The sequence below is a fragment of the Coenobita brevimanus genome, chromosome 62, assembly GCF_032717465.1.
Source record: "Coenobita brevimanus isolate Jiangsu-jjx chromosome 62, ASM3271746v2, whole genome shotgun sequence".
Lineage (NCBI taxonomy): Eukaryota > Metazoa > Arthropoda > Malacostraca > Decapoda > Coenobitidae > Coenobita > Coenobita brevimanus.
Window position 1 is genome coordinate 399320 of NC_137015.1, and position 25000 is coordinate 424319.

The window sequence follows — 25000 nt, forward strand, 5'->3', positions numbered from 1 at the left end:
CCCCTTCCCATCATACATACTCGGCTCATTTCCATTTTGTTTTCCACACCAAACACTCCTCCTCCTCGTTCTCCACCTCTTTCCTTTTCCCATTTCTCATCCTCCTTTCAATTTCTCGTCCAAGCCAATCAACAAATCATTTCCACATCTATTCTAATCTCCAGGGTGTGTGTGTGTGTGTGTGTGTGTGTGTGTGTGTGTGTGTGTGTGTGTGTGTGTGTGTGTGTGTGTGTGTGTGTGTGTGTGTGTGTGTGTGTGTGTGTGTGTGTGTGTGTGTGTGTGTGTGTGTGTGTGTGTGTGTGTGTGTGTAAATTGTCCTTCTACTTCGATTACTCATTACTATCATTATTCCACTTTTTGAACACTATCATCACCACCATCACCATAATTACTCAGCTTCTAGGACCACCCGAGAAATAAAGTTAATGAAGTGGACTTTATATCTAACTCTTCCTACTCGGAAAGTGTCTCCAGGGCTGAATAAAATCGTTTGAATAACCTAAAAAAATCCCATCGAATGAAAAGGCCACCAATTCAGTTTTTCACTGCTTGTACTCTTTTCATACATCCCAAACCCAAGACTTACACTCATACGTTAATGTGGGCATTAACACACCTACATGCCACCCTCTTCCATCATCCATACCCATACCTCTTGTGTGCATCGAGGCCTTCATAACAATATCCATCTTTCTTCCCTCTTGTTACTTTTTTGTCTTACAAGTAAAAAAAAAAAGTGTGCCCAACCCTTGTCATGTGTCTCTTCATACATAATTAACTACAGATGATATAACAGCAAAAACTCATCACCATCACCATCTATATATCTATTGCCAGACGCCTCAATCCCGTTTGGAGTGGCCACAAACAAATCGCCTCCAAGTCGCCCTGTCCCCCGCCATTTCACTGCCCTGCTCCCAGCTCACACCCCCCCTCTCTCATATACCTCTCCACCCCATCTCTCCATCTCATCCTCGGCCTCCCCCTCCCTCTTCCCCCCTCCACCTCACTCACATACATTCTCTTCGTCAGTCTTTCACCCTCCATCCTCTCCACATGGCCAAACCACCTCAGTGTGTTCCTCATAACGCTTCCTATCACATCAACAGCATGCCCTGTGGAAAGGTTCACGCGATCATTCACATATCAATGAAGTCCTCGGAATTCTCACTCCTCAAGTCAAGCAGCACCTACTTCTTTGGCATTTTCCTTTACAGATGCATCTCCCACCCAATACACCTACATCCAAGTAAAAAAAAAAAAAAGCCAAATTCTTGTCAAATGCTTCTCTATATAATAGCTTATAATTAAAAAAAAAGAAAAAAAGTCCTTTACCTGTCTCTCGTGTGCTTGAGAACTATCAGCTGTGAGTCTACGGATGATCTGAAGCGGTGCCGAACGTCGACAGAGAAGCGGTAATGTGTGAGAGGCAAGGCAAGGCTGGAGGCGGGAAAGGTGATGGTCTCTATGTACCTGAGAGGGAGACAGAAATAATATGCCATAAAAACAATTCGTCGATGGAGAACCGAAAGTTTGTGAGGGGCATTGCGAGGCTGAAAGCTGGGAAGGTGGTGGTCTATGAACCTGTGCGGACACAGGAATAACGTGCCATAGATATATATATCTACTAAAGAATTCCCTTGAATAGAAATAACGTGCCATAGACATATATCTACTTAAGAAATCCCTTGAATACAGGTAGTCATTTTATCTAAGTAATGTTGTCTCTAGACTATTTTATTCAGCTTGGAAAAGGTCTCTCGTACTGAGGGGGTTTATTAAGACTATCTAACCCTCCTGTTTGAAATCTCTCTCCTAAACTGAATAAACTCACTAATGCTGAGAGAGCATATTAAGGTTATATCCAACCTGCCAGTTTAAAATCTCTCTAAGCTCATTAAAATCGTTTGTGGATGGTACAACTATAAAGAGAAAGGCATTCCATGGTTCGGTAGGTCAAAAGTAAAATCAACATACATACTGTACATCTATAATCGAACACTACCTTGCTTCTTCCCCTCCCCAGTGAGTCTGTTCTGTCCAGTCTCTCCTCTCTCTTTTCACTGTTTAATCTCTTCTCACGAATCATCATCATCCTAATCTCTCTTTCTCACCGGCGTGAGGTAAAGTCTAGAAAGCAAGGGACGAGAAAAGCACAATGGAGGGAGAACTAATTAACAGTATGTCCAGTGAAATGGTCACACATGCACACACCATTCCTGCCTGCTGAATCCTTACTCAACCTCACAGGCTAGGCTTACTCTCTCATCACTTAATTCGGGATAAATAAAAAATAAATACATAAATACATAAAAAAATAAATGTACCTGTGCCCTGTGTGAAGGATTCCAGATTCGCTCAGGGTCTGGGCGTCCGCCTTCTGACTCGATGTAGTTCCTGAAGGAGGCGACGAAGGGGGACCGTCGTTGGGCGTGTTCTCGTGGGATCTTCGGTGGCGTTGAGATGGTGATGATGATGATGAATCACTACTGGCATTGGAATCCTTTTGGGACCTTGAATTGCGTTGAGGAGGATCATCTGAGGAACTGAAATGCTCGCTTGATCTTCGATAGTGTTGGTTAGAGGGCTTACTTTTGGTGGGGCGTTTATATGCAGGAGTACTTCTGAAATTGACATTCTCACTGGATCTCGAGTAGCGTTGATCCGATGGGTTACTTCTGGTCCCGGAGTCTTCGTTGAACTTCGGTTGGCGTTGAAAATGAACGCCATACTGGGACATCAAATGCTCGTAGGATTTCAAGTAGCGGTGGTAGGAATTAGCGGGGCTCGAGTAGTGGTATTTGTGAGACCTTGGGGGACTTGACCAATCTTGAGAACCATCAGAATTATCATCGCCATCGTCACCGTAACTACCAGGATCACCACAGCTCCCGTCATCCCCGTAACTCCCATCATAATTACCATAGCTTCCACCATCATTATACATGATATCCCAAAGGTGGTGCATTCGAGTAAGCAGATCTTCTTCCTTGTATGTGAATCTGGTGAAGGTCTTCCAAACGCTGGGATCCTCGAAGCAAAGACTATCAGGGAGGTGGTCGGGTGCGCACCCCCACTTGATCGTGTAGTTTGGGGTAGGGGTAGTGACTTCTACAAGTAGGGTGATGTTGGATGTCGCATCTACCTCTCGTTCCGTTCCACCCATGAATCGGGCCCTGTGGAGGAGAGAATAATAAAGATTTTGACAGGCTCAGACTGAGATGAAAGGATGTTCTGTTGACAGACACGCAGACTGGTAGATGGATAAATACATGAACAGGCAGACACACGGACAGATATATAAACGGACAGACAGACACAGAAATATAGACATACTGAAAGATAAACATACATAGACAAACACATTAAAAAGGGTTGGATTTTTATCATGTAAAAATGAGAAATATAGAGGAAAATTGTTTAGGCTACGTTTGATGTGGTGTCTGCCCCTAATTTCGTTCCTCCCACGAATCTGGCCATATGTAGGAGATTAGAAAAGGGCGTTTAGGCTGGGGTGGAGAAGGATGAGAGGCAGATACATGAGAGAGAAGCAAACTGATAACGGCAGACAGACATAAATATACAGACGTACATGAAGAAGTACACAAAGACGCAGATAAATACGGAGAGGGAGACATACATAATTACAACACCCGGCAGGTGCGAAAAAAAAGGACGGAATGGAAAAAAAAAAAGCTAAGTAAAAGAGGCAGGATATACTCCTCCATACAAGCTTGTAATTTTAACTCGCTCCGCGAATGAGATGGGAGAAAAGGTAAAAAAAAATAAATAAATAAATAAAGAAGAAAAATAAGTGAAAGCAAGGACACACACACACACACACACACACACACACACACACACACACACACACACACACACAAAAGAAAACTAACAGAAAACGACAAAGAAAGATGAAAAGAGGATAATGAAGTAACGAAGGAAAAACTGTTAGGGGTAAAAAAAAAAAAAGTAAATATGAAAGAGAAAAAGCTTGGTAAGAGGAAAAAGACAAAACTGGCAAACGAGGGACAATGTGCTAGGAAAAGGAAAGACATGTTAAGTAAGAAAAGAATAAGAATTATGCCAGGTAAGAGAAAAATTATGTTAGGTACAAGATGAAGAGAAAGAAAAAGAAAATAGGTAAAAGAGGTACGTTATTCGTCTTCATACAGGGCTTGTAATATTCACATTTACAAACAGGTGACGCATGCATAATGGCCACTACATACTGTATACTGTACAAGGGCTATGTCGTGTGGCACGCTAGCCTACTCCACTACCCCCCACCCCACCCCACCCTAAAACCCCTTCCCTCATATCCCCCATACCCTCCTCACTTACATCATCCTCCCCTTCATATCCTTCTACCCCACCCCTCATACCCCTACCCCACATCCCCTCACCTCATACCCCCATATCCCCCTAGTCTCCACACTACTTATATTCCCCCTCCCCTCCCAATCCCTCTACCCCACCCCTCACAACCTTCCCAAACTTAAATCTTTCGTACTCCTTCCCCCAAACCACTCCATACTCCCTCCCATCAAACACACACCCCATATACCCTTACCCCAACACTACTTAGGTCCCCCTATCCTCCTATATAGCTATCTTTACCACTCCCCTCCCCCACCCACTGCCCCCACATTATATTCTATCCCCCTTTCCCCCTACCCACATATACGAGTTTCTACCCTTTACCCTCGTAACCCTCTCATGGTCGGTACAACTCTAGTATACTACTCTAACATCAGACGATTACATTTAACTGAGAGAATGTAAGAGCCTGACTGTGCTTACCATGCGACCAATAACCATTTTCAGTGTGGAGGCATTTCTAGTATTCTCTTCCAGTTAACGACAGACCATTTTATTAAGCTAAAATGGGTAACAGGAGCCTGAAGTAACGAGTCTCCCCCTCCCTCCACTTCCTATTAATGCCCCTATCTTTCCAATCCCTTCCAGCTCCGCCTCCCCATTCCCTATTTCCTCTCACCATCTTCTCTCCTGTTTACTTTCCGTTCCTCTCGTTTCTTTCCTCTCTTTCTACTGTCATTCCTCCTACTACCCACTTCTCCCTTCCCTCTCCTCATTCCTCGCTTTCTTCCTTTCTATTCTTCGTATTCTTCACTCATTCCAACTACCCTCCACTTCTTCAGTCTTCCCTTCCCTCTCTTCCTCCCTTTCCTTCATTCCTTCCATTAACCCCTTCCTATTCAGTCATACATTCCTTCCTATATCTTCCCCTCACCCCTCTCTCCTCCCTCCACCCTTTTCGATTCCTTCATCACTTCCCTCTCTTCTCTCCCATTCTTCTTCGTCATGCCTCTCTCTTTCTCACTGTACTTATCTCCATTTTCATTTGCTGTTCTTTTTCCCCTCCACCCATGTAAACTCCCTCCCCCTCCCTAACATTGCGTGCTGTACCAGGTGAGGGAGGGGAGGGGAGGGAAAAGGCATGGGAGGAGTGTGTGTGTGTGTGTGTGTGTGTGTGTGTGTGTGTGTGTGTGTGTGTGTGTGTGTGTGTGTGTGTGTGTGTGTGTGTGTGTGTGTGTGTGTGTGTGTGTGTGTGTGTGTGTGTGTGTGTGTGTGTGTGTGTGTGTGTGTGTGTGTGTGTGTGTGGGTGTGTGTGTGTGTGTGTGTGTGTGTGTGTGTGTGTGTGTGTGTGTGTGTGTGTGTGTGTGTGTGTGTGTGTGTGTGTGTGTGTGTGTGTGTGTGTGTGTGTGTGTGTGTGTGTGTGTGTGAGAGAGAGAGAGAGAGAGAGAGAGAGAGAGAGAGAGAGACTCGCCCATCCTCCATCTCTTTTTCCTGTCATCCGAGTTTCTTGACTCTTACCAACCTCCTCTCCCCATTCTTTTAACCAACCCCTTCACTACGCGACGGTTCTTCATTTGCCGGTTTCGTAACACCTCTTCCTTAGCGATTTACTCAGCATACTGCACTTCAGTATCCTTTGGTGTGTTACTGATAAAACCATCTCGATATTCAAATGATATAAACATCATGAGGGAAATTTAAGATGTAACTTTGGATATAATTTTTTTTTAAGGGACAATGAATGGAGGAAGAAAAAACAAAGGAAATAAAAAATTAAATTATTCTACATCAGCCATCCCAGCTCAGAGACAGTCCCAGTTCCAAGATATGATCATGACTTATTCCCCTTGGAAAACGCACTACCACCACTTTCAGATCTTGGAACGGGGACTGTCTCTGAGCTCGAATGGCTGATGTTGAATCACTTAATACATCATACACTAAATTCCTGTCGAAAGAGAGACTGACACAAACAAAACAAGTGCTTGGCTAAAACTACAGTATAAATCAAACATTTCAGGAGGCAAGATATAACTCAGCTTTGAAGCAACTTCTTTAAAAACGACAAAATGAAATATTTAAGTGCCAAGTTCTCAAAATTCGGGTTTCATTTTCGGGGAAATAAAACAACGAGAGCAATGTATTCTCCTCTGTTATATTTTTGTTACGAAACATTTTGAATACTTCAATAGTGTATGATGGTATTTTGCTACACAGGTTCTCATATTAACAGAGTAAAATCACGGTAAATGAATAAATACTCGCGGCGTACAAGCTGTTAACAGTAAGAGACATCTGGTGGTTGACAATTTTCAGAGGTCCCCCCTCTTGTGTACTGAAAGCGCTTGGGATATTTCATGTCTCCCCGTTTCCTTCAATATCAGTATATTCTATACTATCTATCTATCTATCTACTGCCAGACGCCTCAATCCCGTTTGGGGTGGCCACAAACAAATCGCCTCCAAGTCGCCCTGTCCCCCGCCATCTCACTGCCCTGCTCCCAACTCACACCCCCCTCTCTCATATACCTCTCCACCCCATCCCTCCATCTCATCCTCGGCCTCCCCCTCCCTCACATATATTCTCTTCGTCAGTCTTTCACCCTCCATCCTCTCCACATGGCCAAACCACCTCAGTGTGTTCCTCATAACGCTTCCTATCACATCCACATCCACACCACAACGCTCCTTTATATCCTCATTCGTCAGCCTGTCTCTCCATGTGACTCCACAGGCTCCTCTTAAATAACTCATTTCCACTGCTCTCACTCTTGACTTGTGTCCTTCCGACAACATTCCAGGATGATGTAAGCAGTCTATATGAAAGCGCCTGGGATATTTCATGTTTCCCTTTTCTTCAGAGATATCAGCATAATTCATAAACATAAATAAAACATGGTGACCACTCACCTAAGGCGTATTGCCACCACACTGAAGGTGGTGTTATAGGAAGCATGTACAGGTGTGCCGGTCTCCCTGATGGCCAGCTGGGCTTCATATACACCGTCCTTCAGAGAGCTGTCCATAACTGGCTCGTTCACGCCAGACCGGGTCACCATCATATCCTGGGGGGAAGTATAGTCGATCTGTTTTTACGTGGTGGAACTGGGCCAATCCTACAAGTTAAATATTAAGCTGCAACCGCATTTATTTGATGAACACGACATATGAGATGTAAATTTCCTTGGTTACTATAGTCTGTTCACTCTGACAATGCCTAAATTTGTCATCTCTCCATCTTGAATGCTTGATTACCAGTAAAGTGCACTTTGTGAGCGCTGGACGTGCAAGGGAGTGCTATGTTTTCACAAACTCCCTCTGATATATTAATTTTTCATGATGGCTGCTGAACAATGATATATACTTAAAGACATTCTCTTATATACACCCCCCCAACACACACACACACACACACACACACACACACACACACACACACACACACACACACACACACATAAAAGTGAAAACGATAATATAGCTCAGGGATTGTCTGAGATACATAGGTTCCAACGGTATGTGAGTGCTGGTGTAAAGCAAGGTGCCCTAGCATTCATCACACGCGCAACACTAAATTCTACAATCTCCGCTGCCAACCTGCCATGTCATCGAAACTGAAACAATAAAGACGTGGTTACTGATGAGATAATCAAAACCAGATATGGGATGTTTTCCCTTGATTTCACCATCAGTACACAGCAAAAACGTTAATGTAAAATTACAGGCGGAATCTCCGATATTTAACTGCTAGAGCTGATGCCAAAAAACAGTGTTACGACAGATAATCATTTTTAATTTGATTTCGTAATTGAGGCATTCACTGCTTACAGACGAACACTCCCTTGGAAAACTCGAGTTTCCTAGGGGTTCCTACACTTTATGGGTAAGTTTTTAGCTGATAAAATTTACTGAATGAATGTATCACATGCGGAAAGAATATCAACCCTACTTCACATAGGAGTAAAGTTATTAGCTTCTCCATTGCGTGGCGATTGGATCGGGTCGGGCCAGGTTGGTCCGAGCCGCTCATTTCCATTCTCAACAGAGTAAACACCATCAGCTAACTCATCAAAATAATGGATGAACACCAGGATATGAAGCTAGCCAGGAAGACTGTTATGAGATCGACGTTAAGTCGTAATATTATCTTTTTCTGCCACAGAGCTAGGTGAAATAAGCTACAAAAGGATGGAAATCTGGGCCAAGTTAATGTGTTAAGAACTACAGTCAGCTTATCTTCATCTGGAGGGAACTAGAGCACTCTCAAAACATGAATACTCAGTGCATGATATTCGATGAGCCTTGGATTAGGTGGGAATAAGTCTCTTTGGTTACTCGTTTACCTTATCTCGGTGAATAATTTCCTTATTTTGTAGCTCTTTTTTCGCAGTTCGGTGACAAGGAAGACAATACTACGGCTCTATATCCTTTCCACATTTTTCTGCAACTATCATCATATCAAAGTATTAATTTCTTGTTACATATCAACGAAAAATATTAAGAGATGGCAGCTTTAGGCCAAGTTAGCATGGACAGAGCAGAGTCATAATGGGACTTCATCGAAATGACTGAAAATGAAAAGAAAATTCGCCCCTCACTCCCATATCATATTTTCTATTTTATTCTTGGTACCTCCAGACGACTGTAAATAATCAGCTCTGTAGAGACCGATTTCCAGGGGTTGATCCACCACTCTTTAACCTGTTCTAAACGATAGCTCTTTCTTAAGTTGAAGTACAACTACAATAAAAAGTATTATAAGGTGATTCAAATCACACCAACATGAACTGAAAAATTTCTCTTGGCCTATGGGTTTCAATACGATATATCCACAATATTACGTGCTTATTTTAAATATGTACACATCCCTGTCAACACACTAACCCAATCTAGCCGTACGTACGTTATGAGGTGAACTACCTGTAAGCTAGGTTGGGTAATTTAGTAAAATACGTAAGCTTTGGTTAGGGTAGGAGGATCTTGATTAAGTTACTATGTTAGTATGCAAATGAACTATGGTTACATTTGGTTAGATTGGAAGAACTCGATCGGGTTATAGTAATACGACAAATTTCATATGAACAGTATGTACGGTATACTAACTTCGTACACAAATATTCACCTAAACATAAAAAGAAAATGATTCAACTATTATCAAGTTTAACCACCACTTCTAATGGTGATTCTTCTACGCTGATGAGTGACAGTATTATGAAATATGGTTTTGTCTCTCTTCATTTTTATAATCCTTTAAGTCTGCTTGTGAAGTTTACTGTAGCCAAGTGGGCGATATTAAAGAAAATATAAAACTCTTACAGAATCTGATACCTTATTCACCACATCATTAGGGATGCCAATCAGTCCACTGACAACATGCATGACAGAAGATGGGGTGGAGTTAGAGGCTTGGGTTATAACACTTACAAGCTTACGAAGCTTTATGAATCCAGCATCTTACCTCATTCAAAGTGTTGTTAGTTAGTAATCCAAGCCAGTCAATCCATCTAGGCCAGGCGTGATCATAGACGGGATGGAGTAGGAGGGTGGGGTTGTCCAATCGTGTGGAGGGGCTCATGACCACTCGTCCACCCTCCTCGTCCCACATGGTCCATTGGTACTCCGGTCCGTCGCCCATTGCACAGTTTCGAAGCAATTCGGGCTCAACCAGGATCTCTTGCGTTCCATCGTACTGTTCAATAAAAAGAAGAAAACTGGGTCTGAATATAATGTGATTTTATTTGTGGATTTATTTTTTGCTGATACCTTTTGTTTAGCTCTCTCCCTCTCATCCCACTACTCCCCCCTCCCCCTCCCCCCCCTCTCTCTCTCTCTCTCTCAGCAACTCCTGTTCAATTAATATCCTTTGCGTGTTCTTGTACTACAAGGGAAAGAGAATTTGGTTAGGTTAGGTTAGGATAAATAAGACTACTTTACATTAGATTAAATCAGATTACACTGTCAGATTAAGTAAGGTCCAGTTAGGTTAAGTTAACCGAACTGGGTTGGGAATCATTTTTTTTCGAGGTGGGAGCAGCTGATTACATTAGGATTTGCTTTCTTGCATCATCCTCTCTCTCTCTCTCTCTCTTTATATATATATATATATATATATATATATATATATATATATATATATATATATACATATACACAAATGCATAGTCAGGACACACTTAGAGTTTGCAGTGCAATTTTGGGCGCCTCACCTGGTCAAAGATATAGAAATACTCGAAGCGGTCCTGCGTAGGGTTACCAAGTTAATCCCGTCCCTGAGGAATAAACCATATCTCGAGACTCAGAGGACAGCTAATTGAATGATTTAAGCTTCTGTAAGGCTTTAGTGATATTGATTCACGCATGCTATTCACAGATATTGCCAAGACTGTAACTAAAGGAAATGGTATGAAGTTGCAAGCAAGAACGGCTAATCTTGATACAACCAAAAACTTCTTTCACTTACTCTGTTGTAAGTGAATGGAATAAACTCCCTAGGAATATGACTGAGAGTGGTAGCATAATTATCTTTAAAAAGAGACTGGACATGTATCTCGACGCGACTGGTATCATTTAGTTAGGATAGGGCAATTATTGCACATTCGCGTCCACATTCATCGATTTCTTAAACACAATACACCTAAACTAGAAATCAACGTAGACAGTATTTTAGGGCAAATATAACATAAACATTCTATTCATCTGTTTCATGTAAGAAAAAAAACAGTAAAAAAATAAGTGCATCCACAGAGTAAGTGTATGGCTGTATGCCTAAATTCTCCATTTCTATATTATTCTACTTTCTGCCGATCCTATAAAATTCCACACCCCATATCACTTCACCCTCTCCGTTTCAACACACCTCACCACATACACCATCCTCCTCTTCATCCCTTCCATAACGACGTTTCATCTCACTTCCACCACTACACAGGCACACCAGAGATCCAACATTATCCCCCCACCCACAGCACCATCATACCTCTCTACTCATCACCTCACTTGCCTCTCTACCTCACACTCTCTGCACCAACTCCACATCCCACCACACAATGCATTACTTTCACTGCACACCACCACACCTCTCCTCTCACCATTTAACCATTTAACTTGCCCTCCTACCTCATCCTCTCCATTCCACCACACAACAAATCAACTTAACACATCACATCACTGTTACACACTACTACACCTCTCCATACCATCACACCACACATCATCCCGAACACATCACATTACCATATTACACACTACCACACCTCTTCACTCATCACGTCATTTACCTACCTCCCTCATCCTCTTTATAACAACACACTACACATAATATCGCATCACTTTCCTCCTCAACATCCACTCCTCACCCCCGACATAACGTGACTCCACACCACCACCACCACCACCACATATTACATCTCCCTCTCAACCTCACCGTACACATCGACTCATTACCTACACCACTACCACCAACCACCATCTTCATCCTCCACCAACCACAACGAAGACTCATCTCATTACTATCATCAATCACCACACGCCACTCCAAACCGCATGCTACCAACTCACAAACATTTAACAAACACCCACACACACACTCTTCCCATCACGCAACACATTTCCCTTTAACACACACACACACACACACACACACACATTCCTCATCACCACCACCACCGCCACACACCAACCCAGAAGGCAAACACCACGCACACACGAACGTGGGCAGCAATCACGAACACGCACGTACGTACACAGGAAGCAGGTAGAAATGATGCACGTTTCAGAGGAAGCACGTTTAACCCCTTTGGTGCGATTACGTATTTTCATATTTTACTCGTTACAAATGAACAATTTCATTATTTTTTTTTTTATATAACTGGAGAGACTGAACTCATAAACCACTCCAGGTAAATGATATTTTATAACCGGTAATTATTCTTGCTATCTGGAGACGATTTTTTTCAGTTCTTTTACAACTGGAAAGGACAGATACTGACTTAATTAACCCCTTTAGTTAACTGACAATATATTTCAATTATTCTTGCTACCTCGGGACAACTTTAGTCACCTTAATAAAGGCCTCACATTCGAGGGATTAATGAGAGCTATATCTAACCCCGCCAGCTCGAACTCTCCCCAAAAGTGATTAAATCCGTATAATGGCTGCAAGGAGAGAGAGAGAGAGAGAGAGAAGGGGGGGGGGGTAATAAGCATGCTGTGAAGACGCTAAGAGTAAAAAACGGGGTCATGATAAGGGAATATGATTGTGAAAGTAAGCAAAGGTTTAGCAACTGAACACGTCAATTGCAGAATAACGTATGATTAATTAAAGAACATTGTGGAGCAAGGTGAACATTCTCTCTCTGTCTCTGTCTCTCTCTCTGTCAAGAACATTAAGGTATGCGTGGGCATCTATAATACATGGGGGCCTTATGCATACCCAACTCGCATACAACAGGACGGACTATGGGGAGAATAAGGTAGGAAGGAATTAAGGAAGAGAGAGAGAGAGAGAGAGAGAGAGAGAGAGAGAGAGAGAGAGAGAGAGAGAGAGAGAGAGAGAGAGAGGTAACAATACAAGATGGTGGAGTGGAGGTTGGGGAAGGGTTATAGGTCAGCTCCACCTTCCTCCCACACACACACACACACACACACACACACACACACACACACACACACACACACACACACACACACACACAGTCTCTCTCTCTAATTTCTTCTCATCTTTTTTTCCTTTATCACTCTCTCCTCCCCTCTCCATTTCTCGTTCCCTGTCTTCTTTCCCTCAATCAATCCCTCTCTCCTTTCCTTCTCTTCCTCCCCCTCCTTCTACCTACCTTCTTTCCCTCCCTCCCTCCCTACCCTCTCCCTTCTCGCCTCCTCCCACGTCATCTTATCCTAATTTCCATAATCCTTCTCTCCTCTCTCTCTCTCTCTCTCTCTCTCTCTCTCTCTCTCTCTCTCTCTCTCTCTCTCTCTCTCAATTCCTTCCAATCTTATGCCCTGCTCCACTCTTCTTTCATTACCTCTTTTATTTCCACACAACCCCTCCCCCTAACTCACTCACTCTATCCCCCCCCCTCCCTCATTCCCTTTCTCTCTCTTGCAAAGTTCCCCATTCCTTCATTCCTTACTTTATCGTTGTGCTAGGCCGGCTCTCTCTCTCTCTCTCTCTCTCTCTCTCTCTCTCTCTCTCTCTCTTCAATTTCTTACCCTTCCTCCCTCCCTCTCCCTCCAATGAAACTCTTCCGCTCCCCTACCTCTTCCCTCCCCTCTCCTACATCCTGCCATTTTCTCTCTCCCCCCGTCCTGTTCCTTCTATCCTTCTCCCTCCAATATAAACATCCCATTTTCCTTCCCCTCCCCCTCCCCTAGTCTATGCAAATACCTTCACCCTTGTATCCTTCCTCCTCATCCTCCTTAACCCCCTCCCTGTCCCTCTCTCACCTCTCCCGCTCATTCCCTCCTTCCCTTTCTTCTCCCCTATACATCCTTTCCTTTCCTTCCCTCCCCATTCTTCTATCTCCCTCTCCCTCCATTTTTCCCTCCTCCCCCTATCTGCCTAACTCCTCCGTTCCTCATTCCTTTTCTCCCTCTCTCCTCCCATATAACACCTACCCTTCTCCCTCTTCCCAAATTTTCCCCTCCATACCTCCCCTTTCTTCCACCCTTCTTCATCTCACCTCACATCTGCCCACCATCTTCTCCTCTCCGCATCCTCCTTCCTTCCTCTCCTCCTCCTCACTGTCCTCCATTCTTCTTCCTCCATATTCCTATCTCCCCACTCTGTCTTTCTCCCTATCTCTTCTATCTACACCCCCCCGTCTATATAACCATCCCCCCTTCCCTTGCCCTGCCAGCGTATGCAAATCCGGCGTAAAGCACACACAAGTTGAGAGATAAATCTGCGAGAGCGGCCGGCCCGTGTTGTCTAGGGTGCTCGTACCGACTACACTCGGTTGTCTGGGGGGGTGGGGGGTTGCTGTGGGTTCAGGAGGTTGAAGGTGGTTGAAGGGAGTTGTGAGAGTAGGGGAGGACTCAGCGCCAGGAGACGACTACCGGGGGATGCTAAGGGTTGAGGGGGGAGGGGTGCCGAGGAGGGTTGAGGGGGATTCAGGGAGCAAGAAATCTGCTCAGGGACAAATGTGGTAAGGGGTTGGAAGTTGGGGAGTGAATGGGTTGCTAGGGGGTTGTGAGGCTGAAGGGCGAGTTGGGGCTCTTAATGGTTAATAAGGGTTTGAGGAAGAAAAAACATGAGTAGGTGAAAAGATAACGCTGGCATGAGCTGAAATGGGTTTGTTGAGATTAAGGGGGTGGGGAATTTGCTTTGGGTTTGAGGAAGATTAAGAAGACAGATAAGGGCAGCTGCAGGATTGGTAAAACTCGGGGTGGAATACTGGGAGGCAGCGATGCGGGGGTTTTAGGAAATGAAGGGAGATGGTATAAGTTGTGAAGGTTGAAGAAGGGTTGTTAACGAAACTGAAGGACTTTTCGTAAGGCAAGGCAGAGATGCTAGGGGGTTGTAAAGGTTGAAAGGGGGTTGCTGAGGGAGATACATGGATTTGTCTGCCAATAACATTTTCTGATTTATGTTAGAAAACACCACTAATGAATTTCCAGTATGCTTTTGGCTCGGTTTCAAATAATTTGTTATTACAATTCCTATCTCTTTCTTGGCTTCAGAAGGGCTGGCATGGCTTTAGGAAAGGTGTTCCATGAATGACAGTCTTCCTCACACCTTTGCGTACTGAGGTTTTATAAAACGACAAGAAGAGTGGAGAGGATGGAGAATGGAGACTGACTTGAAAAGGATCTGAGTGACATGGCAGGAGAGAGGAGACGGAGACCAAGGATGAGATGAAGGGATGGAATGGAGTTATCTATGAGAGAGGGGGGTGGGAGATGGAGGGTGGGCAGGAAAATGGCAGAGAACAGGGTGATGTGGAGGAGATTTTTTCGTGGCTACCCTCTGAGGGATTAATACGTCTGGCAATAGACAGATAAAAAGAAGAACAATTCGGCTTTGGATTTCAAGGATGATGGCAAAGACTCTGAGGTGTGGCGAGAGGGAAGGTCAATAGAAGTTGGAACAAAAATGAGCCAATACAAAAGAATGAATAACTGGATGAGTTGCGAAGTTAAAAGCTGATATGTCGATGGAAGCTGGAAGGAACAAAAGGGAGCTGGTAGACAAGAATGAACAGCTGGAAGAGAACAGGAAGGTGAAATCTATGGACGCTGGAGCGAAAAAAAAAAAAAAAAGTTGGCATAAAAGAAAGTGTATTCTGAGGGACTGGCAAGACAGAGGCAGGAGGAAAAAGAAGTAGAGGCAAAAAGCAAGAAAATGGATTTGGCAGAAAAGGAAGAACTGGAAGAGTCTTGCTTATATTTCGAGGATGTTGGCACAGATTCAGAGGAGTGGCGGCAAGCAAAATTAGTGGAAGAAGAAAGGAGCTAAGTGGAGTTGACAGGAAAGAATGAAGAAATAAAAGAGTTGGCAAGGGAGACGTTGGTGAAAACCAATGGAAGTAGGAAGGAACATGGAGAGGTTGGCGGCAAAGAATGTAAAACTTGACTACTGGAGTTTGGTTGGGCTTATGGGATGGGGCTTGGTAGGAGGATGTATAAAGTCTGTGTCAGGAAGAACAAAGGAGGGTTAGAACAAAGGAGGGTTAGTAGAAAATAATGAAGAGCTTGGAAGATTTAGTATGGGAGAAGTGTGTCAAGTCGAAGAAAGTAGAAAGATACTGATAGGAGTTGGCAGAAAGGAAATTAGAACAGTTTGCTAGACTTACAACCGGGGAACTGACAGGAAACGAATATAAAATCTAAGTCAACAGAATGGAACTAATGGTGCTGCCTGAATATGAAGGTCGTAAATATAACAGGAAACAGGAAATAAGGCACTAAAAGAGGGAAAAAAAACAAAAGCAATAACAAAAAGGTAAATATAAAGAAAAAGGATGTGGAAACTTTTGGCAGGAAAAATCTTACGTAACTAAAGCCAGAGAGAGTGATATAAAGAGAAAGTGAGGCAGTGAAAGAAATGCAGTAATATGTGAACACAATGGGATTAGTGAGGCAAGGATGAAGACAATGAGAGAGAGAGAGAGAGAGAGAGAGAGAACCGGCATCCGAACGAAGAGAAATTAGACGAGGCTGAGATGGATGCTGTATTCTGAAACTTGCTAACTTTATTGGCCATCCACCGGGTTTACAACTCTGAGGGGCCGTTCCACACGCGTTCGTACCCTTCCCATTTAACTTCGACCTGAAAAAAAATAATAATAAAATGTCTTGCATCTATATTTATTTATCTCGCTGGCCCACTACTACTGTGTGTGTTTCCATTGCGCTACGCCTCTCTCTCTCTCTCTCTCCATGTCTTCCCTAACCTTTAACACACTGACTCCTGTCACTAACGCTGCCATAAAAAGATCGTCGGGCGTTAGGTGCAATATTTTGGTACTAGAGTTCTCACGACCATGAGAGAGTTAACGATGACACACTGAACATCCAGGACAGGTGTCGTATGCACGGAGTGAATTACCTGGAAGTTAGAGTTCCGTTCAGTTCGCATGCGCCAAGTGCCCCTTTAGATGCTTTGTTGAAAGTATCTGCGTGTTACCTCAAGTACACTATATTTGGGGGAGACGGTGGCTCAATCGGTAGAGAGGTGACCTGCAGTCCTACCGGATCTAGGTCAAATCCCCGCTGGGGCAGGGAACAGTTTAAGGATTTGAATTTCATAAAAGCAGACTTTACCGATCTACCAAAAGACCCGCCGACATGTATGGTATATTATATATATATATATATATATATATATATATATATATATATATATATATATATATATATATATATATATACAGTATATATTACAGGCAGACTGTGAAATGTTATTTCGTGAATTAAGGTTAATTTAGTTTAGGCTCGGTTAGGTTAGATTAATTTAGGCTAAACAAAGAAGGGAACGACAACTTTCAGCATGTCACTCCGTGCATACGACGCCGGGATACACAAACGCACTTACGATCAATTTCCTGTCGTAACTCAGTTTTTATATGAAGGATGGACAAGGAAGGCTGTCGAATTTTCCTTTGTCTCCTGTTCTAGCACCATGAAAAGATCTTAGTTACGAGAGGAAAATCACTGCAGGTTATAACTTTGATCTGCTGGAAGATCATGAAAGGTGTGCACAGTCTTCCCTCGTTTAGTTCTTCCTGTAAAAACATATCTTAGTTACGACGGGGATTCGACCGTACATACGATAATCCCAACCCAGGCTCCTATGATTCAAATCTCTAGTAAATAAAAGCATTTGGCGTAAACTGGAATAAAACTGTAGAGAAGATCTGGCCATGTGAAGGTTTCATTCCTTTTCTTAATCTTCTAAAACAACTACTGCTGAGAATGAGATTTGATTCTACCTGAATAGAATTGGATTCTTTTTTGGGTAGAATTTGATCCTATCTGCAATCTCCAACCTCTGAATTCGATCCTAATTTATCAACCACTCCGACTGAATCCGAACACCCCCCCTCTCTCTCTCTCTCCTTCCTACTCTCCTATTCAGAGCTTATCTACCCCTTGCTCAACTATCCATACTATTACACTCTCTCTCTCTCTCTCTCTCTCTCTAACCTTGTCATCACCTCCCTCGCGCCACATCTACTTCCCTCCACACTCAACACCTATTTCCTCTCTCCCTTCACTCCCCACACCCTTCCCTTCCCTCCTCTCTCACCCTCCTTCCCTCTTCCTTCTCTCCCCACGCCGTCTCCATCCCTCTCCCCTCACTTCCCACTTTTCTTCACACCCTCCACCCCCTCTCCCTCCCCTCTCCAATCTCTCCTGCTTTCCACACCTTTCTCCCCTCTCCCCCTAGCCTCCCCAGCTCCCGAGAGACGTAAGGTAAGGGTAGGCCATTCGTCATCTTCCCCCACACTATAGGCCTACACAACCGACATTTGTGATGAACCTAAGGCAGCAGAACTTCCTAGATGCTCGCTCTCACTCTATGTCTGGCATTCACATCATTCTTATTCTTTCACGATTACTTTGCGGATATTTTCGTCATTTTGCAGATTATTTCAAATAACAAAGGAAAAATAAGACAGGACTATGGTTCAACATCCTTTTGCACACAATTCTTCGTGACCAGCAGTAATATTCTGCGTGCACCATTTGTTTCAACTCCGCATTCAAGGAGGAGAGCAATTTTATGGCCAGTTAAAGTGAACAAAGTATAGTTTCTACGCCCCCTTAAGGAAGAAGGCGTCGTAGGTTTTACATCTGTCGACTACAGAAGGGCCTTTACTTCTTACTACGGTAATATTTTATAGTTTTCACCATAACTTGGCGGGGTTTTTCGTCTTTCAGTAGCTCAGTAAGACAGTGCGGTTCTAAATCCTTTCAAACAGAGAGAGAGAGAGAGAGAGAGAGAGAGAGAGAGAGAGAATTTTTGGCTAAGTGAGGAGAATAAAAACTACCGTGCATTCTTAAGTCATAAGGTCGTGTTTCATGTGGCATAAACTTCGTAACACCTCTTTCTTAGCTATATAATTTGCCTATTACGCCTAAAATTCTCTGTTATCTATACTGCTAAAATATCGACACAGTTTCCAGTAATAACAAACAAGACGATACCGGGGTACAGTGAGAAGAATAAAGGCTCAATACATACAAGAGGAGACTAAGGTGTAATGTGCAGAATAAATCCCTAAGGAAGTGATGTTACGAAATAGCTATTGCCACTTGGAATACGCCTCCCTATTTACGATCTGCCTCCAGCCAAGGGATGGATTAGAGAGTGGATATAAACTACGACTCTCAAGTGTACCGTAGTTTGATGTTCGAACTATAACTCTCTCTCTCTCTCTCTCTCTCTCTCTCTCTCTCTCTCTCTCTCTTGCCCCCCCCCCCTCTCCCTTCCCAGCTCTATTATGAATCGTAAAGTATTTTATTGCTAGACCTACTTTATATTCGACTCCAAAACTTTTCTTTTCTGCAAGAGAGAGAGAGAGAGAGAGAGAGAGAGAGAGAGAGATGGGGGAAGGGACGGGAAGTAAAGCGAGAAGAGATGAGAAAGAAAGGGTGTGGGAAGATAAGGAACAAGGGACATGAAAAACATGGGAAGGAAAGGGCCAAGGAGGGTAAACGGGATGAGAAGGAGGGAGAAACGATATGGAGGGATCCGAAAGACGGGAAAGACAAATGCAACAAACTAAGAGATGGGAAGATATGGGAGAAAGGATGAGACAATCAGAAGGAATGGGGAAGAAGGAAAGCTAAATATGGGGTCGGAAAATGCAACGGGGACGGGAAGGAAAGGAGGGCAGGAAACGGAGAGGGAAGTGGAAACAATGAAAGGAGTGAGTTGGGATGGTAATGAGGGGGGAATGTGGAGTAATGATGGGAGGAAAGAGAATAAAGAAAAGCGAAAATGAAAATAAAACGTGGCGGAAGGATAAGAGAACGGGCCGCGGGGATAGGGGAAATGAGACGGGAGGAACAGGGGGAGTAGAAAACATTTCCAAAGCAAGGAAATGAAGCCGCCCGGCTATATCATATCGGTGCCACCACGTGAAGGCGCCCCTCCAGCACCAAAATAGGACGTGGAGGGAGGATATGTGAAAGGGGGGAGAGGAGTAGAGCGGAAATGGAGGATCAGCATGGGGGAGAGGGAGGAGTTAACCTCATCATCCATCACCCTGGGGGGTTACACTCCCATCACATAGATCACCATGAAGTCTCTACAATGGGGTCATAGGGGGTAGGGGGCCGAGGCTAGGCAAGGAGTTGGCGATAAGGTATGGGTAATGAGGGAAGAGAATGGGCAGATGAAAAAGGTTGAAGATCGGGAATGGGAAGGGAATGAGACGAAGAGAAGAAGCAGGAGCAGGAGGAGGAACGAGAAGCCTCCCCTAACATCTCTATATACCCTGCACCTCGTTACCATGCCAACGGGCAGCACGTGGGGACGCCAGCAAGTCGAATGTAAACAAAGACATCCCGTTCTACAGTTCCCAGGATACACATGGCTCCGGTACAAAGATCAAGGCACACGGGACGACCAAACAGAAGGATCACTCTGAATTCACAGGTAAAATAATGATAAAGAATACAAGAATGCCTTAGTGCGGTAGGAAATAGAAAAATATATTAAGATTTGTAAGTACAAGAAACTATCATGTAGTATTATACGTAATTTTTCCATTAAACTCAATACGAAGACGTCCTTTACTTTTTTCTTGCTAAATCCAGACGATTTTATTCAACTTAGGAAAGCCCCTGGTGGTGAACGAAAATTCGTGAAGGTTGTATCCATTCCAGTTTTAAAATTTTCTCTTAGCCAATAACTGATGTCTGGTAGTAGCACCAATAATAAAGTTGAAGTAATAGTAGTAGCATCGCCAGGGTTATCTGAAGGTCAACCCGGTGGACTGCAGGCCGAGGGTGCTCTCTCTCTCTCTCTCTCTCTCTCTCTCTCTCTCTCTCTCTCTCCCTCTCTCTCTCTCTTCGTCCATCCCTGCTACTCAGACTTTAGTTGCGCGTTTTCGCGACAATTTCAAGATCTCTCTCTCCGTCCATCCCTGCCACTCAGAATTTAGTTGCGTTTTCGCGACAATTTCAAGATAATCTTGATACCCATTTTGACTGGTACTGAGTTTCAAGTGAGTGTCGCGGAAACGGGTCGGCAGGATTGTGTTGCCTTTACCTCAGAGCCACCTATAAACATTCGTTTGTGCGCCATATGGCTGCATAGGGAGATTTTCTGCAAGCAGAGGAATTAAATATTATTCATCATGTGACCGACCAGACGGGGCTTTTGCTTACTTTTTTTGCGTCAGATGAAAGGGCAGTTGTAGCATTGTTGTTGGACATAAGGTAAAATTGTCAAAATCTTCAAGACCCTCACGTTGTTGTAACATTAGAGAAAAACAAGAGTAAAATTGCTTTGGGTCCTGCGGCAAGGCTCTTGTTTCACATAGTTTGCTGTAAAAACTAACTAACCATGTCAAATAACCTTGTATGGGGCCATTTTATGTCGATGGGATTAAATGAAGAACTTTTACTAAAATTGCTGCTAGATGGCGCCACAACAGGTCTCAGCTGACAGCAAATTTCGATTCTCCATGTCAAATAAACTTATTTGGGACCACTTTTATGTATCAATGCGCCATAAGCTCTTTTTTCTTCTCTAACGAGTTCGGCTCGACTTCGGTGGCGCTGAGTTTGTTTACAAAATGAGAAGTCAATATTGGTCAAAATACCTCGGGAGGAACACTGACTAATTTAGGCTAGTCATGCTCTAAATTCAGAATAGTTTTGACTTTTGGTGCTCGCGAAAACGGGTATCAGCACGGCAGTCAACATGCCATCAGGATTGGTCAAATATCTTGACTTTTAACGTAGTGAAAACGCGGCTTTCATCAATAAACTAGATCCATTATACTCTCTCTCTCTCTCTCTCTCTCTCTCTCTCTCCGTCTATCGCTGCCACTCAGACCTTTCATCAATAAATCAAATCCAATCTACACTCTCTCTCTCTCTCTCTCTCTCTCTCCGTCCATCGCTGCCACTCAGACCTTTCATCAATAAACCAAGTCAACTCTCTCTCTCTCTCTCTCTCTCTCTCTCTTTCCTGAAAATTGTCTACTCATGAATTCGTCTTTCTAAACTCGCCTGCTCTCAAATTCGCCGACTCACAACACACTGTGGTATTCTCATAACCCAAGCTTCTTAAACCGTCGTCTCGCAAAATAGTCAGGTCATGAAATACTCGCATTTTAGCACCTTCACTACAAATAACGTTTATATTCTACTCCCGCCTAACCTAGAGAAATTAATTAAGATCTGACAGATTTTCCCTTTTGGAGGGGTTAGATACAGCCATCCTTAACATTTGCCTTCAGGAAGACCTTCCCAAATTCGGAAAAATAAAATGCTTTGGAGGCAACAAGAATGGAATAAAGAATGGGTCAGAAGATTGTTAAAGTCGAATTTGCTGCTCGTAAAACCGCCTCCTCTCAAAAATAGCCTATCTGTTCATTAAAATAAACTCTTAAAAACTGTCTGCTCAAAATACTGTACTCTTCAAACAGTATACGCATAAAATCGTCTACTCTCCAAATCGCCCAGCTACTCCAACTGTCTGCATTTCAAATCGTCAGCTCTTACAACCAACTCTTAAAACCGTCTGCTTTTAAAAATCAACTAAAACCTGTTCTGAAAACTGTCAGCCTACAAAATCCTCTGCTCTCAGGATAGTCGGCACATAATATATTCCAAAATCGAGTGCTCAAAAATCGTCGCTCCTAAAAATCGTCTGCTTTCAAAATTCCATCAGTCTAGCGAGAACTACCATAAAAAAACAAACAAACAAACAATTTAAGGCCTCAACCCCCTCCCCACTTCCTTCCATCCACCCTCCCCCTTCCTAACTCCTCCTCCATCATCATTTTTCACAGGAGGAGGAGGAGGAGGAGGAAGAAGAAGAGGAGGAAGAGGAGGAGGAGGAGGAGGAGGAATGGAAAAATGAGAAAGAAATAGCGGACAGAAAAGTTAAGAAGGTAAGAAGTCTAGAGTAAGAGTAAGAGGAGTTTATTTCTCTCTTCCTTGTCCAAAATTCTTTAAGTTCTTTCCTACCTTCCTTTCTGATTTCTCCTCTGACTCGTGTTCCCCTCTTCTTTCACTGCTTCTACTCCTCCTCATCCTTTTCTCCCTCCTCCCTCCCCATCTCTTCCCTCTCTTCCCTACCCCTCAGCAACATCCATAAGGGCCATCCAGCCGTGTCAGACTAATGGGACGCAGGCTCTTATGTCTCCGAGGCTCATATGTAAACACCGCTGAATCTTTATAATTTTACGAGATTTTCGAGAGAGCCCGGGAGTAGGTGGTGGTGGACCAATGAGTATCGTGCTCTCTCTCTCTCTCTCTCTCTCTCTCTCTCTTTCCATGTAAATCATGGACGTCAAGAAATATATCATCTCATTCACTCACCACCTTCCCACCTCCCTCCCTCCCTCCCTCTCTCTCTCTCTCTCTCTCTCTCTCTCTCTCTCTCTCTCTCTCTCCATTATTCACCTCCTTCACCCCTCCCTCCCTACCTCCATAAAACCAGGGTTAACGATCAAAACAAGAGGATGGGCCTGGACGAAGGAAGGAAGGAACGAACGAACGAACGAACGCAGAGAGAAGAATCAAGAAGATAAATAAGAAAGAAGAGAGTAGGAAGTAAAAAAAAAAAAAAAGGAAAATAATATACGATGAAAGAATGAGAGGAAGGAAAGATGGAAAGAAGATGAGAGGAAGGATGGGATTCAAGAAAGTAAAAAGAATGGATGAAAGAATGACTGAGTGAAGGAAGGAGGGAAAAAATGAAGATAAGAGGGAGGAAAGGAAGAAGGGGAGTACGAAGATTTTACACATGAGTGACGAGGAGGGGTAGACAGAGAAAAACATACCATACTGTTAGTGAGAGCGTTAGAATAGCGAATGGAGCTGAAACTGAAAAAGAAAGCGATGCTGGGGAATGAGATAAGAAGGAGGAACTAGGAAAAAAAAAAGAGGTAAGGTGGGAAGAGGGATGAGAGAAGTAAGAGCTATGGGTAGAAGGAAGGAAGAGGAGAGAGGAGTGTCGAAGAAGGACGAAGGCAAGACAAAGAGAATATGAGTGATCGGAAAATATGACCAAAAATGAAGAAGGGAAAATATACTGAGGAGATTATCAAGTTAATCACTGACAGAAAAGGTATTCCCACAACTGATAAGATATCCAGTATATATATATACAGTAGAATATACATGGCGAACAATAATAAAAGACAGGAGAGAGAGGAAGATCTAAGATAGGAGAGATGATGAAGGGAGAGGGAAGGAAAAAATGAGATGGAATAAAGAAGACCGTGAGAACACAAGGAGACGGAGGAGGAAGGCAGAAATGATGAGAAGGAAAAAAGGGGGAAGGGATGAGGAGGAAGCAGGAACAGAACAGAAGGAAACGGAGGGACAACGACACAAGCGAAGATGAATGAATGGAGAAGGAAAATGAGCAGGAAAAAGGATGTGAGCGGGAGACAATAGGGGAAAAGTAAAAGTTACAGAGGATAACTGCGAGAATAAAAATAATAACAGAAGACAACAAGACTAAAGGAGGTATACTGAAATCAAGACATCTGCAATATGTTTAGGTATACAAGTACCTCTCATATACACACACTCTCTCTCTCTCTCTCTCTCTCTCATCGTCACCTACCCCCTTAATGTCCTCCCCCTCCTCCCTTACCCTCCTAACAGTAACATCTGACACTCATAAGAATTTTAAATCAGGCATAATGTAGGTTTTTCAGTGTGTGTGTGTGTGTGTGTGTGTGTGTGTGTGTGTGTGTGTGTGTGTGTGTGTGTGTGTGTGTGTGTGTGTGTGTGTGTGTGTGTGTGTGTGGAGGCGGGGAGAGAGATGAGCTTAGCTGTGTAGCCGTTTATGTCTACAAGTGTATACCTGCGTAGGTAAGAATCTATGAAGGTATGGTAGCGATTATGTTTATGCTAGATATGCAGAGACGTTTATATTAGTACGTATACCTCAGTGACATGACGGTATTTATTTGAGAGAGAGAGAGAGAGAGTAATCAGTTACTTATAGATCGATAAAGTGTGTGTGTGTTGAAGACAATGAGAG

At 43.4% G+C, this 25000-nt stretch overlaps 1 protein-coding gene across 1 annotated transcript in view; it reads right to left on the bottom strand.

The window, feature by feature from the left end:
• Positions 1 to 25000, bottom strand: part of LOC145403926 (uncharacterized) — a 407720-nt gene that overhangs the window by 90698 nt on the left and 292022 nt on the right. Inside the window, exons 3-7 of the mRNA XM_080275528.1 lie at positions 9779 to 10009; positions 8953 to 9060; positions 7231 to 7385; positions 2328 to 3176; positions 1336 to 1473 (exon numbers count right to left, since the gene is read on the bottom strand). Coding sequence (XP_080131654.1) covers positions 1336 to 1473; positions 2328 to 3176; positions 7231 to 7385; positions 8953 to 9060; positions 9779 to 10009 — 1481 coding nt within the window. The remainder of the gene's footprint in view (positions 1 to 1335; positions 1474 to 2327; positions 3177 to 7230; positions 7386 to 8952; positions 9061 to 9778; positions 10010 to 25000) is intronic.